Source organism: Sturnira hondurensis, unplaced genomic scaffold (genome assembly GCF_014824575.4).
Source record: "Sturnira hondurensis isolate 20B ecotype Veracruz unplaced genomic scaffold, ASM1482457v3 Scaffold0021555, whole genome shotgun sequence".
Taxonomy (NCBI): Eukaryota; Metazoa; Chordata; class Mammalia; order Chiroptera; family Phyllostomidae; genus Sturnira; species Sturnira hondurensis.
Window position 1 is genome coordinate 3,130,630 of NW_028094186.1, and position 15,371 is coordinate 3,146,000.

At 37.3% G+C, this 15,371-nt stretch overlaps 1 protein-coding gene across 5 annotated transcripts in view; it reads left to right on the forward strand.

Moving 5' to 3' along the window:
* The window catches only part of HNRNPR (heterogeneous nuclear ribonucleoprotein R), a 32,937-nt gene that overhangs the window by 8,949 nt on the left and 8,617 nt on the right, over positions 1–15,371 (forward strand). For 3 of the 5 annotated variants that reach the window (XM_037032702.1, XM_037032701.1, XM_037032705.1), the window contains 3 exons: positions 8,803–8,979; positions 10,454–10,589; positions 14,666–14,880. In XM_037032702.1, coding sequence (XP_036888597.1) covers positions 8,803–8,979; positions 10,454–10,589; positions 14,666–14,880 — 528 coding nt within the window. The remainder of the gene's footprint in view (positions 1–8,802; positions 8,980–10,453; positions 10,590–14,665; positions 14,881–15,371) is intronic. The other 2 variants (XM_037032704.1, XM_037032706.1) reach the window with 1 other exon arrangement.

Sequence of the window (15,371 nt, forward strand, 5' to 3'; positions counted from 1 at the left end):
TTTTTTGGATATCCACCTGTGTTTTGCTACATCATAAGCAAAGATAATCATGTGACTGTAGGTGCTGAATATTTGGTAAAGGAATGTAGAATTCTTGGAACTGGTTGCTAAAACTATGCAAGTAGCAACACAACATTTTAGGAGCTTGAGGTTATTTATTTATTTATTTATTTTAAAGATTTTGTTTATTTAGTCCTGGCTGGTGTAGCTCAGTGGATTGAATGCCACACGGGTCTGCGAACCAAAGGTTAGCCGGTTCAATTCCCGGTCAGGGCACATGCCTGGGTTGCAAACCAGGTCCTCAATAGGGGCATACAAGAGGCAACCACACATTGATGTTTTTCTCTCTCTCTTTCTCCCTCCCTCTCCCCTCTCTTTAAAAATAATTTAAAAAAAAAAACAGTGTACAAGTGAATAATAATTGGCCTTTTTTCACTTTTGTTCTCCTGTTATCCCCTCCCTGCCTACCTTGTATCCTTTATCTTTAATGTTTTGCTTATGTAGTGAAGTCTTTCAAATCTACATTTATATTTAAACAATAAGAAATAAAATTCAACTTTTTTCTTACTTGGACTCCTACAGCATATTTTTAAAATTTTTTTCTTAGTACCAGGATTTTTTTTTATCTTAAACCCTCATATAAAATGATTAAGATGAAATTGCTCCATTGTCTTTACTTTGTTCTTGAGGCACCCTAGAACACCTCCAAGAGGGGAATACAGTTTGAAAAAGTTTATGCTATACTATTCAGCATGTGATATCCATGTTTAGTATTTAACAGTTACTACATTTCTCTTAGTCTTAGTTCTTCAACTAATTATAAAATCCTTAGGAATAAAAATTAAATCTATATAATATTGTATGTTCTTCACAACTCTCAAAACAGCCTGGTATAAATTTTATTGTATATATTTCATAATGAGGGATACGAACTTTTTTAGCCCATTAGATTGGTTTTATTAATGGAGACTTATTTTATCTTTGCTTTCTATAGATAAGGAAGGGGTTTGCTAGTACTCTTCAGATTTCACTGGAAGCATTCGATAATTTAATAGGAAACTATTTTGAGTAGTTAGAAACATGGTTGATACTCTAACTGTAAGCATGTATCATCTTTTTATATTGCAGTGCCTCTTTAGGAGAAAGATACATTTTTCTATATATTAGATATTGTTACATACAGCAGATACTGTTGTAGCAGAGTTCTTATATATCACCAGCTTAAGCCACTCTTGTCAAGGAATTTGTTAACAATACAAGTAAAATCTGCAATGTAAAGTTTTGGATTCCTTCCATAAATTTAAATTTCATAAGATTTTGCCTATACTTGTACAAAACTACAGTTTTGGGAAGTTAGAAAAAATAGATTTTTTTTTCAATTGACAGTATTTTACATTAGTTTCCAGTGTATAGCAAGGAAAGTAGGTTTTTAATATATTAGGTGGCTAGTAGATTTAATAAATTGGTTTTAACTGGTGTCGTTTTTGATGTGGTGAGCTCTAATGCTTTTGTTCTTTTATGTTTTATTAGAGTTGCAAAAACTTTTTAGCTCTTGCCCTGGCTGGGTAACTCGGTTGGGTAGAGTGTTGTCTTGATATACCAAAGTTGTATAGGTTTGATCCCCGGTCAGGACACGTATAAGAATCAACCATATATATATAAATAAGTGGAATATATAAATAAGTGGAACAACAAATTGATGTTTCTTACCACCCCCCCTGCCCGCTGCCATTCCTCTTGCTCTAAAATCGATGTTAAAAATTTTTTAAAAAAACACTTTGAGCTCTTTTGTTTAAAAAGACTTTATTTATTTATTTTGGGGAAAAGGGAGGGAGAAAGAAAGGGAGAGAAACATCAATGGGTGGTTGCCTTTCACATGCCCTCAACTAGGGACCTGGCCTGCAACCCAGGCCTGTGTCCTGGACTGGGAGTCAAACCAGCGACCCTTTGGTTCTCAGGCTGGCACTCTCAGTCCACTGAGCCATATCAGCCAGGGCTAAAAAAATTTAAGTTTTCAATTGAGGAAGTTGAAATTAGGGTCAGTGCCTGAGATTGACAATGTTAAGAACTTAAGATGTGTGAATGAAAACTGTGATGTTTTATCTTCGCATAAAATTACTGTAAATTAATGCTATAAATGAGCACTCATTAACAGATGCTGTTACTAAGCAAGAGAGAGACAGAGAAACATTGATGTGAGAGAAAGATTGATTGGTTGCATCCCATATGGCACAGAAACTGGAGATCAATCAAACTCATAACCTAGGTATGTGCTCTGACTGGGGATGGAACTGACAACCTTTCTTTGTACTAGGCGACTGCTCCACCCCACTTAGTCACCCAGCCAGAGCTGATTTGGTTTTGAATACTGTTTAGTTTTAGCCTTTTTAAGTTCTTTTAATGTCTTAAGGTAAACTGATTTTGAAACGAGGCCACCTCTTATTTCTTAGATAAATCATTATTTATGGCCTGTTTCTTTATGGGCCCCAGTGATTTATAATATTGGGTACCTTGTTGACCACAGATTTGTAGATGTATGTTCTAAAATAAAGGTGCATTCTCTTAGAAAATATGTAAGTTGGATTTCTAACATTCAAATGAGTACAATGAGCTCATTCTTATGAATCCTTTCTATAAAGTGATTATTCAGTCATTAAATTATATTATTGAAAATACAGGTTTTTCACTTCAGGTATGCTTAGGCAAACTTGTCTGGTTCGAAAAATATAGATTTATGTGTTATATAAATAGTAGTATAATCTGATACTCAGTTTCCTCAGTTGTGTATCAGATATATTGAATATTTTCATAGTGCCACTGCATATACTCTTTGTTTGCTTTTGCATGTACTTGTAATGGGTAGGGAGAAAGTTTGGTTGGTGAATAATGTGATTATGAAGCACTATTGGATTATGGTAATAAAAACAATATAGAGCTGAATTTACTTCCCAGAATGGTTTTAAAATATTTTCAAATATAAAAATACTTTAACCGAAGTAGGCTAGAGAGCCTAGCCACATTAAAAATGCGTTTCAGCCCTGGCTGGTGTGGCTCAGTAGATTACCAGCCTGTGAACCAGAAGGTCACAGGTCAGTTCCTGGTAGGGCACGTCCCCGGGTTGTGGGCCAAGACTTCAGTTGGGGGTGTGTGAGAGGCAACTGATCAATGTTTTTCTTGCACATGATTCTCTTCCTCTTTTTCCTCTCTCTAGAAATAAAATAAATAAAAAATGCATTTCAAAATTAATGTCCATTCTTATATATTTCTTATCTCAGGATACCTTTATCAGTAGTTTTTTCAGTGCTATGCCCTAAAAAGATTTTAGAGTCGATAGGTTTATTAAATGATGATGCATGTTGATATAGCGGAAGCTAGTGAGAAGAGGTCACACTCTGGATATTTATTGATGGGTTGGATATAGGGATATGAGAGAAAGGAGCTATGGATGACTTCAAGACTTCTGACCCTGAGTACCTGGGAGGATGCAGTGCCATTTGCTGAAATAAGAAGGCTGTATTGAGCAGATTATTAGGACTGAAATGTAGCAGTAGTGCTGTCCTGGACATGTCTCAGTTAGATGTTTCAGACCTCTGACTCTAGCTGTTGAATGATCAGTTGCTCATATGAGTTTGGAATTCAGGGGAGAGTTTTGGCTGGAGATTGTAAATATGGGGATACAAAAGCATCTATGTGGTATTTAAAAACCATGAGTTTGGGTGCAGTCACCAAGGAAGTTGTGTGTAGCTTAGAGAAGAGGTATAAGGTCTGAGACCTGAGCCCTTCAACGTTTAGAGTTTGGGGAGATGAGGAACTAACAGAGGGGACTGGGAAGAGCAAGCCAGTGGTGTGAGAGAAGAACCAGGAGTGTGTTGTCTCAGAAGTCAAGTTAAGAAAATTTTCACAGAAGGAATGATAGCTATATCAAACTTTCCAAGTAAGATGAGGACTGTGAATCAATATTTGACTGTAGTTGACTTTGATAGGAATGGTGGTAAAAGTCAGATTTGGAGAACATTGGAGAAAGTAGGAGATGAGGAATTTGGGATAGCGAATAGATACAATTTTGTTTTGGGGTTGTTTTTTTTTGGAGGAATTTTGCTACTGAGGATAGCAGAAAAATGGGAAAATAGCTGGAAGGCATTTGTAGTCAAGATATACTCGTATTTTTGTTTAAATTTCAAGGGATAAATTATACTTGTGCTGATGGAAATGATTGATATATAAAAGGGGAAATTGATAAAATTGTTACTGGTCTGTGTGTCCTTGAGTAGGAAAGAAGGGATGGGATCTAGTTAGTGTAGAAGGTAACAGTATGAGGTAGGTGCTCAGTCATACATTCGTTCAAAGGTGAGCAACCACTGTGTCCAGTGCTGGGAATAAAAAGAACAGGTTGTGAGCTCTCCACTGACATGCAGATTGAACCCTCTTGCTGGTGTTGCTCCCAGATGAGGATATGGAGATTCACTGATTAAGAAACTTGATCAAGGGAACTAAAATGTAGGTTTTGAAATCAATGTAATTTGAAACTCACTGTTGCCCTGTTAGCTGGGCCAGTCAGCCTGTTTTTCTGTACTATCCATTTTCTAGTGAGTTACCAGAATATTTTTTTTAGAACATAAGTCATACCTAGTCACTTGTCTGCTGAAAACTCTGATATGTTTCCAACACATTTGGAATAAAACTCAAACTTTTAACCATGATTTAACTTAATTTTGATCCTGTTCTCTCTTTCTCAATACTGTGTCCTGTGTGGACGTTGGATTCCAGTCACTCACTGGCTTGTTTGCTGTGTTCAGCTGTGGCAGTTGTGCTCTGCTATCTTTTTGTACTTGTTCCCTCACTCTGGAATGTTCTCTGCTCGGATTTTTACTTGATTTTCTCTCTTAAGTCTGTTCAAATTTAACCATCTTAGTCACACTTTTTAAATTTACGTCTGTTCCAATTTAACCTCCTAATTTAAAATACAATCTCTTCCTCATCATTTTTACCCCCTTCTCTTGCTTTTTTAAATTCTGTTAGCCTTTAACACCTAAAATCATATTGTTTATGTTTTTATTTTCATTGGTAATATAAGCTTCATGAATACCTGGACCTTTGTTCGCTGTATCTCTAGAACTTAGAAAAATACATGGCACATGAGTCCAAGGTACATGCATTTCCATGTCTTATGAAGGGTTTGTTGATTAGAGAAAGCCAGTTGTCTGTATAGGCTAGGCATGCATTAGAACGACTTGAAGGTGATAGTTAAAAACATTCATTGGATATGAATGGGAATGAGATTCAAAGTATTTGAGATTTTTTTGTTTATGAGAGTAATGTTTCCTCAGTAAATTGTATCTTTATTGTAGAATATGTAGATCGAATGTGCAACCTGAGTGTGCCTGATGGGTAATCAAACCTGTGACCTTTTGATCCACAGGATGATGACGTTCCAACCAACTGAGTCATGTGGGCCAGGGCAAGAGGAAGTGATTAAAGTTAGGCAGTTGGGCCCTGGCTGGTGTAGCTCAGTGGACTGAGCGCGGGCCTTCGAACCAAAGGATTGCGGTTCGATTACCAGCAGGGAACACATGAGAGGCAACCATACATTGACATTTCTCTCCCTTTCTTCTTCCTTTCCCCTCCAAAGATAAATAAATAAAACCTAAAAAAACCCAAAAAACAGAAACCTAGGCAGTTGGAGATACAGAATTCAGTTTGGGGTGGGGATCTGGCAGATGACTGTAGAGTTGTAGGTTTGGGGGGTAGAGAAAATACAGTGAAGAATAGTAATTTTTCATAATTACTAATTATGAGCCATAGTTTTGGGAAACACAGATTATTGTTAGGTGGATAGCAGAATCACCATGGAAAGGATAGGAAAATAATTAAAGGTAAGAAGACCAAGTTAGTGAGGGTTCTGAAGGCTTAAGAGGATTTTCAGAAGGTAGCATCACCACTGCTCATGCTTGTTGAGAAGGCAAGGAGATGAGACTGAGGAAAGAAAATTTGGCCATTAGAAGTTAGTGACATTTGGGCATATGGTTTAGTGTTAGAGGAAGAAGTCAATTTTAGAGAGAGTATAGGTGCCAAGGGTTTTTCAGAGTGGGTTTTCATTAGAAAGATGGTTCTGTAGGGACACTATTCAGATGATGCCTTAAATGTCTTATTTTTACTTCTCTGTAGCTGCATATTACTAAGCATACAGATGTGTTGAAAAGAAAAACAGCATGAGTAAAACAAAAGATGAGGCATATGTTCAAAGCACATACCATATTTTGCTGTGTATAGTCACACTTTTTAGCACCAATTTTTGAGGGGAAAATAGGCGTACATTATACATGGACATATAAGGATCACATGCCATGGGTAATAACAATGGGTAAAATAATCCTGTGTATAATGTGCACAAACCCATGAGTGTGCATCATACACAGCAAAATACAGTAAATATGAAAGGAAAGATGTATAAGCTAAGGGGAAGGATTTTTGTTTGTATTTTATTTTGTTGTGGGAGATTTAGCATGTTTGTAGACAGGAAAGAACCAGTTGACAGGAAGGGATGTACTGAGCAAAACACAAGAGTTTAAGAAATAAAGGTTTGTGATTATTTCCAAAAGAAATTGGTGGACAAAAAAATGTGTGTATTTATTAGTGTTAAGAAGTTAATCTTGAGCCCTGACTGGTGTGACTCAGTGAGCTGGGTGCAGTTCTACAAACCGAAAGGTTCCTGGTTCGTCGATTCCCAGTCAGGGCACATGTCTGGGTTGCAGGCCAGGTCCCCAGAGTGGGGTGTGCGCGGGGCATCTGATGTTTCTCCCTCATAGATGGTTTTCTCTCTTTCTCCCTCCCTTCCTCTCTCATTAAAAATAAATAAATAAATAAATGATTTTCTTTGAAAAAGTTAACCTTGGAAAGGAAGTAAATCTCTTTCTCTGAGGTATAAGGAAAGAAGTGAATATAGGTATTGAGAAAGGTTGTTAAGGTTCAGAGGAAAAAATATGAGGAAACCAGCAACTTTTCCCAGATGACCTTAAAATGACATTTAGTGAACAAGAATTGGAGACTTCAAGGAAATGGAAGATTTGAAATAGCTATTATGTGAGAAATATGCTAGAGATTCAGTACACCTCAAGTTTTACCTGACAGCAGTGAAGGGGAATTTGAGGTTTTGGTTTTTTTTTTTAAGATTTTATTTATTTACTTTTAGAGAGAGGGAGAGAAACATCGATATGTGAGGGATACTTCAATCTGTTGCCTCTCACAGGTCACCAACCGAGGTCACCAACCGGGAACTTGGCTCACAATCTAGGGGTGTGCACTGACTAGGAATAGAACCTGCAACCTCTTGGTTCGCAGGGCAGCACTCAGTCCACTGAGCCACACCAGCCAGAGTGAATCTGACTTTTTTGAAAAGGAACTGTTGTAGGCTCAACATCAGAAACTTATTACTTGGTATAACTTTGACATCTTTTGGACTGCTATTATTAATTAATCATGTCACATTTCAGAATATGAGATGTTGATATAGAGTTTCACTAGAAAATTTATATTATGCAAATGCTAGTTTACTCTTTAAGACTTTGTGTGTGGGTTGCAAATGTCTTAACATAAAAGAATGTTTTTAATACTGCTGATGTGGTGGAAACTTGAAGGAAATTGTGGTATGAAATACTGAGGGTTTCTGGTTATTTAATTCTAATTTGTCATTGTGTATTATAACTTAATTCTAGTATATAATGTTGATTAAAATGGAACACCCGATCTTCATATGGTGAATTTTTTTTCATTCCTTAAAATGTAATTTTAAAAAAAAAGATATTTATTTATTTATTATTTAGAGGTGAAGGGAGGGAGAAAGAGAAGGAAAGAAACATCAATGTGTGGTTGCCTCTCACATGGCCCCCCGTGGGGACCTGGCCTACAACCCAGGCATGTGCCCTGACTGGGAATTGGACTGGCAACCCTTTGGTTAGCAGTCGATGCTCAATCCACTGAGCTGTACCAGCCAGGGCAAAAATGTAATATTTTGATAGAGAGGGATCGATTGATACCCTAGAGTTAGAGTTGAGAAGACTTGAGGAAGACCATATTAGTCTTTTATTCAGTTATTGTTTTTATAAAAGTGCAGACATATTTCCATGAAGATACATATGTGTCCTTTATTTCATTTTTTAATAAAATGGAATATATATTATAAATATTCAAATTTTAGTACAAAATTTGCACACTTCTTAAAATTTTTTTACTTATTTTTAGAGAGGGGAGGGGAGGGAGAAAGAGAGGGAGAAAAACATCAATTATTTTTCTTTCTTGTGCCCCCAACTGGGGACCTGACCTGCAGCCCAGACATGTACTCTGACTAGGAATCAAACCCAGCAACCCTTTGATTCTCAGGCCAGCACTCAATCCACAGAGCCACATCAGCTAGGGCCAAAATTTGCACTCTTATTTATTTTATTTTATTTTTTAAAATATTTTTATTTATTTATTTTTAGAGAGAGGGGGAGGGAAGGAAATAGAGTGGGAGAGAAACATCAGTGTGTGGTTGCCTCTCATGTGTCCCCCACTGCCTTAAAGAAAAGGCACTTAGCCCTGACTGGGGTTGCTCAGTTTTGTCCCACAAAACAGAAGGTCGCCAGTTAGATTCTGAGCAGGGTACATGCCTTAGTTGCAAGTTTAGTTCCTGATCAACTTCTCTCTTTCTCCCTTCCCGTCTCTCAAAATAAACAAATAAAACCTTTTTTTTTTAAGGCAGTTAGGCTTTATAGCTCTAAAATCAAATGTTTGCATTGCCTTCTAATATAGAGGTCTTTATTTCAGGTCTTTGTAGGTAAAATACCAAGAGATTTATATGAGGATGAGTTGGTGCCCCTTTTTGAGAAGGCTGGTCCCATTTGGGATCTACGTCTTATGATGGATCCACTGTCTGGTCAGAACAGAGGGTATGCGTTTATCACCTTCTGTGGAAAGGAAGCTGCACAGGAAGCTGTTAAACTGGTATGTGATAACAAACAGATACCTACTGTGTAGCAAGTCCTTAGTTGAGAGAATTACATCAATTAAAAATGTTTGCAGTTAACATTGTTTCATTTTCTTTAGTTTTTGCTTTGAATGTTTTTGTATTGACTGAGTTGGCAAGTGGCCTTTGCTCTAATGAATAACCAAGAATTACTATACTTGAAAAAGTCTCCCATTATTCTAAAAAATTATTAGAGTGATTAGTATCTAAATTTCATTAGAATATTTGTCTTCTGCAGCTCTCTCTTTTGTTTTGAGACAAAAAAGAATGTCAGTTCTTGCTGTCAAACTTGATGATAGGATTCTTAAAGTAATGAAGGCTTAGGACACTTGCCAATTCAGGAAATGGTTCTGAATCTGTTTTGTTTTTGTCCTAGCCTAATATACAATTTATTTACTTTCTAAGTATATTCTTGTTTTCTGTAGTTTTGTTTCCAGGTCATTTAGTCTTCTCTGTCTTTAAGCTTTCTCTTTTTTACTATTTTATAACAAATACTCTGTTAATTTCTTTTTATAGGGCCTTTTACTCTTTGTATTTATGAGTTGTAGTAGTAACAGTGATGCAAATTAAATATATCTTTGCTCCTACTGTATTAAGATGCTACCGTCTCGGTAACTTAAAATAACAGTATCATTGTTTTTTGACATAATCTTTTGCCAGACATCTATCTAAAGGTGTCACTTAGATTCTAGGCCTTCTAGAACAGTAGCCCCTTTCACCAAGCTTTTTGTTTCATTGGTTGCCTCTATATTACTTCCACCTCTAGCTTGAAGTTTTTAAAACTTTGTTTCCATTTTCTGGCAACATATGGATGATTTCATTTAATAATACCATGTCTTTTAGTAAATAAATGAGTGGGTAATGTTAAAACACGAGAAGCTAAAGTTTATCGAGGAAACCATATAGTGATTTAAATAAAACTTTTTTATATCTATCATTTGTATAACTTTGAAAGTACAATGTTTGGTAAGCAGTTTAAAACCTTGTTAGTATGTATATGGAGAATTCTGTGGTTTGTGTAGAATGTGAAGTTCTTCTAAAATTCTTTTGCATTGATTAAACATAGTTATTACTCCTTATGTATACAATTATTTTGCCAATGGCTTTTTGATATCTAACTGAACTCCAAGGTACTTTTTATGAAATATCTCTGGAAAAAATTTTTAGATAAAGTTGAAAGATGGAATAAGATAATTTAAAAAATATAGTGAGAGTAGCTTTCAGTCATTTATAATATGGAGTAACAGTGATGGTTAACAAAACCCAACTAAAATGAGAGACTGACTATGACAAATTTAAGAATACATGTTTACATTTTGGCAAGCCTGAGGGAACTCGTGAGTTCATGAAGCCTGGAGTGTTTGACCTTAAAGTGTTGAGTTGTTTAAATTAAGATTACTTGTCCTGAGTTTGGGGTGGTTGTCGGGTGTCTGGTTCTTTTCTTCCTTGCAGTGTGACAGCTATGAAATTCGTCCTGGTAAACACCTTGGAGTATGCATTTCTGTGGCAAACAACAGGCTTTTTGTTGGATCGATTCCGAAGAATAAGACTAAAGAAAACATTCTGGAAGAATTCAGTAAAGTCACAGGTAAAACAAAAATGTATTTAGAAGTTAATTTTGGGAAATCTGTGGTACCGTTTATAAGTACAAAAAAAGGAGGTGTCAGTTTAAGAGTTCGAATGTCAAAATTGACATTGTGTATCCAATGTCAAAATTGCCTCCTTTCTGCTTTATAGTGGTTTTTTGTTTTGTTTTTTTTTAATTTTTAGATTATTTATTTATTTATTTATTTATCTTTAGAGGGGAAGGAGAGAGGGAGAGAAACATCAATGTATGGTTGCCTTTCGTGCATCCCCTGCTGGGAACTGGCCTGCAGGGAACTGGCCTGCAACCCAGGCATGTGCCCTGACTGGGAATTAAACTGTGATGCTCTGGTTCGCAGGCCTGTGCTCAATCCACTGAGCTACACCAGCCAGGGCTGCTTTATAGTGGTTTTGACTAAGCAAGTTCCCTCATCTTCTTAATGTACCCTTCACTTCTTTACCTTTATTGAAGTTTGGCTTTTTACCAGAGCTTTTGCTAGAGCTTTTGCCCTGTGCTCCTCAGGTGAGGGCTCTTTCCCCTCCAACATTCAGTGAAGAGCCTGACATTGATTTAAGGCCAAGGGGATGAAAGTTCTTGTCCTCTTCCTGTTGCCTGTCTAGGTCATATTTTTCAAAATTTCCGATTTTAAACTCATGGAATTGGTTGAGAAGTACGTTTTATTCACAGGTCTGTATACATTTGTTTATAACTGAAACAAAGTTTAATGAAGCCATATTTTCACTATTATGATTTATAGTCAGATAGTTCCTATTCCATTTCATTTTTTAAAATGCTGTTGGAGATCTACTAAATGCCAGCTGTGATTCAAAAAACACTGTTTTAGACTATTACTTTGTACCCTTAAAAAATAGACCACTGTTCCTTTACATTTTTGTCATCCAGCTATACTGTCTTTTCCCTTCCTTCAGGCTGTCATGTATTGTTCTTCTGGTTTCATTTCAGTCTTTTATTAATGGAAGATTGCTGCTGGCTCACAGTTATCCTTTTTTGCCCTAAATTGACTTAACTCTTAGTCCTTTTTACCTGTATATGATCGAGCCATCCGAAGCCCAGCCTCCTAGTTTTATGACACCTCATCTGTCCTTCAGCTCCCCAACATCCAGCTCACATTCTGGGTCTCGTTGCCACAAATTCTAACCACTCTGGAACGTTTGACTTCTAGCACCCCACATTGTAATCCCTGTCCCCGTTCATCGTAGTTGTGTGGGTCTGATACCCCTACAGGGGCTGTTTTTTAATCTCATTAGCTTATTACCTCCCAGCTTTTTTCTGGCTTTATGTCCATTTATTCATTCATTCAAAGTGTTTATCTAGTGCCTATTAAGTTCTGGTATTGTACTACATGCTAGGGTACAGTGGCGAATAAGAGATCTATTCTCTGCCCTTGTAGAGTTTACATTCTGGGAAAGGAGAGAAGACTAAACAAATATTTACACGTTATGGTAAGCACCATGTGTGAAGAGAGAAATAAAGGATATTTTACTAGAAAATAGCTACTATCCTCGTTATGCTGGTTATGGAAGGCTTTCAGATAAAGAGACATTTCATCTACAACATTAACAATGAGGAGAATGTATTATTAGTGTACAAAGAGCCAAGGGATGTCATTCTGAGATTGCAGCACATGTCAGTATTCTAAGGCAAAAAAGAACTTGGTATATTAAAGTAACAGAAGGTTATTGTTTTTATTTTTTATTCTTTTAAAGATTTTATTTATTTACTTTTAGAGAGAGGAAGGGAGGGAGAAAGAGAGGGAGAGAAACATCAGTGTGTGGTTGCCTCTCATGTGCCCCCTACCAGGGACCCAGCCTGCAACCCAGGCATGTGCCTCTGGCTGGGAATAACTGGTGACCTTTTGGTTTGCAGGCCAGCACTCAATCCCCTGAGCCACACCAGCCAGGGTGAAGGCCATTGTTTTTACAAAGTAGAATTATATGAAATGAAATAGGCAGGGCTTTTGTACACCATGTAAGAGGAGTTTGGATTAGTGTGTGTACAAAGTGTGTCCAGCACATACCCAACTGTGTAATATGAAAAAGACATTTCTTGAAGAAGGTACAAGAAACATTGTACATAGGACAGTGGTACCTCAGTCTCTTTCAAAGTAGGCACCTTGGGACCTCACACAGTTCTCCCAGTCGCCATCAGCTGCCCTGTTGTATTTTCCTGAATCTCAGTGACAGTCAGAAATCTCTTCCCTTTCAAAAGTGATTTTAGTTTTGGCAAAAGCCAGAAGTCTCAGGGCACCAAATCCGGGGTGTAGGGGGGCTGAGTCACCTGGCTGATTTGATGTTTTGCCAAAAAAATCTGCAGGAGATAGAATGCATGAGCAGGAGCATTGTCTTTTTTTTTTAAGTATATTAATTGGAAACAATTTTTAAAGATTTTATTTATTTTTAGAAGGAGGGGAAGAGAGGGAGAGAAACATAAACGTGTGGTTGCCTCTCACGTGGCCCCCCACCGGGGGCCTGGCCTGCAACCCAGGCAGGTGCCCTGACTGGGAATTGAAGTGGTGACCCTTTGGTTCGAAACCTGTGCTCAGTCCACTGAGCTACACCAGCCAGGGCAAGCATTGTCTTGAAGAATCTACCAATCACCAGTTGTCTATAGCTGCAGCCTTCTGAACCATTGGAATAGTTTCTGTGGAGGAATGTGCAACCTTAACACAAAAGTAAATGCAGATTTGTTGCCCTACTTGCTTGGTCATTTTGAATGTGATGCCATACACAACACACATTCACTCAAGGGCATCTACCGCCCCCAGTGACTAGTACAGTGAAGTCATCATTGTTAACACATGTGCATTCCAGTCCACTCTCCTTGGCTGCCAGGTTACATTGATGTGCAAACCATTCTTGTTAACAATGGTTGGACTTTTCCTGGACAGACCTCTTATAATTATAAGTATTTGAAGGTCGTAAGTAGGGAATAACATCTGTTTTATGTTTATATATTATTTCTACTGCTATTTGGATAATGGCTTAGAGGAGGTAAACAGTAGAAAGCTTTCATAATGTTCTGGGTGAAGTTTGAGCAATGAAGATGTAAAAAGTAGATTGGCTTAGAATTGGATAGGGGAGATGAAGTAAAGGAGGAAATCAAGAATGAGTCTCTAATTTCTGGCTTGAGAAACCCAGGAGATGATACTGTTTATTAAATAGGGAAGTCTAGAAAAGAGAGACCACCGGGAGTGATAGTGCAGTTTTGGACATGTTAAATTTGAAATGTTTTTAAGTCTGGGCTAGAAATAAGATCTAGACAATCTTAAGAATATAGATAGTATTTTTATTTTTTTAAGATTTTAGTTACTTTTAGAGAGAGAGTAAGGGAAGGTTTTCTACATAACCTTGTAGAGAGAAACATAAGTGTGTGAGAGATACATTGATCAGCTGCCTCACAGGTATCCAACTGGGGACCTGGCCTGCAACCCAAGCATGTGCCCTGACCAGAAATCAAACCAGCGACCTTTTGATTCACAGGCCAGCACTCAGCCCACTGAGCCACACCAGCCAGGCCAAGGATAAAGATAGTATTTAAGAGTAGAAACTAGCTGATGTTACCTAGAAAGAACATAAAATGGAAAGATGAGGGTGTAGGACTAAGACCAGAAGAATCTATATTTAGCAATTATTTTCATTCTTGGTAAAAACAAACTTTTTTAAGTTATCTCCAAGGAAACTTTTTGGTCATGATTATTAGTCTAATGTTAGTTTTCTTGCATTTATATCAATAATTTTATTTTTTAAGTTCCTTGGTAGTGTTTTCATAAATCATAAGGTTATGTCAAACACCGAAACACTGTAGAATGTTATGTCAAAATGCAGTAGTTGTACCTGTTTGTTTATGGCTGTATCTTTACAACCCCTAAAATTAACAGGGAACCTTAAAATACTGTCTTAAACCTCATATCTAATAATGCTGATTTAATTGTCTTAACATAATTAGTTAATCATTTGGAATCTTCCTCAGTTATTTTTTTGCCTTTTGACAAGTGGATTTAGGTCTGCCTAATCACTAGATGTGTGGTGGATGCTTTTGGCTTATATATCTGGCTGTTGGTTTAACAGAGGGTTTGGTGGACGTTATTCTCTATCATCAACCCGATGACAAAAAGAAGAATCGGGGGTTCTGCTTCCTTGAATATGAGGATCACAAGTCAGCAGCACAAGCCAGACGCCGGCTGATGAGCGGAAAAGTAAAAGTGTGGGGAAATGTAGTTACAGTTGAATGGGCTGACCCTGTGGAAGAACCAGATCCAGAAGTCATGGCTAAGGTAAATGCAATTGCTGGGGGGTGTGGTCATCAAAATTTTTTTTTTAAAGAAAACAACTAGGTATTCTTTTTCTTTTTTTAATATTTTATTTATTTTTAGAGAGAGGAGAAGGGAAGGAGAGAGGGAGAGAAATATCAGTGTGTGGCTGCCTCTCATGTGGCCCCCACTGGGGGACCTGGCCTACAACCCAGGCACATGCCCCGACTGGGAATCGAACCAGCGACCCTTTGGTTCACAGCCCGCACTCAATCCACTGAGCTACACCAGCCAGGGCTCATCATTTCAATTTTATACTCAGAATGAAGCTGGAAGTTTCAGCTTCATAATATAAATTATAGCTCTCTATATTAACTATTTAGGCAAGGACCTGCTTAAACACCAAACTTACAGCCTGTCTTGGTATCCAGGAACTTCATTAACCATTAACTGAAATGAAATCTCTTCCATTAAGTATTTTTATACACACTGAGAATTTGTTTAGTGCTGGGCAT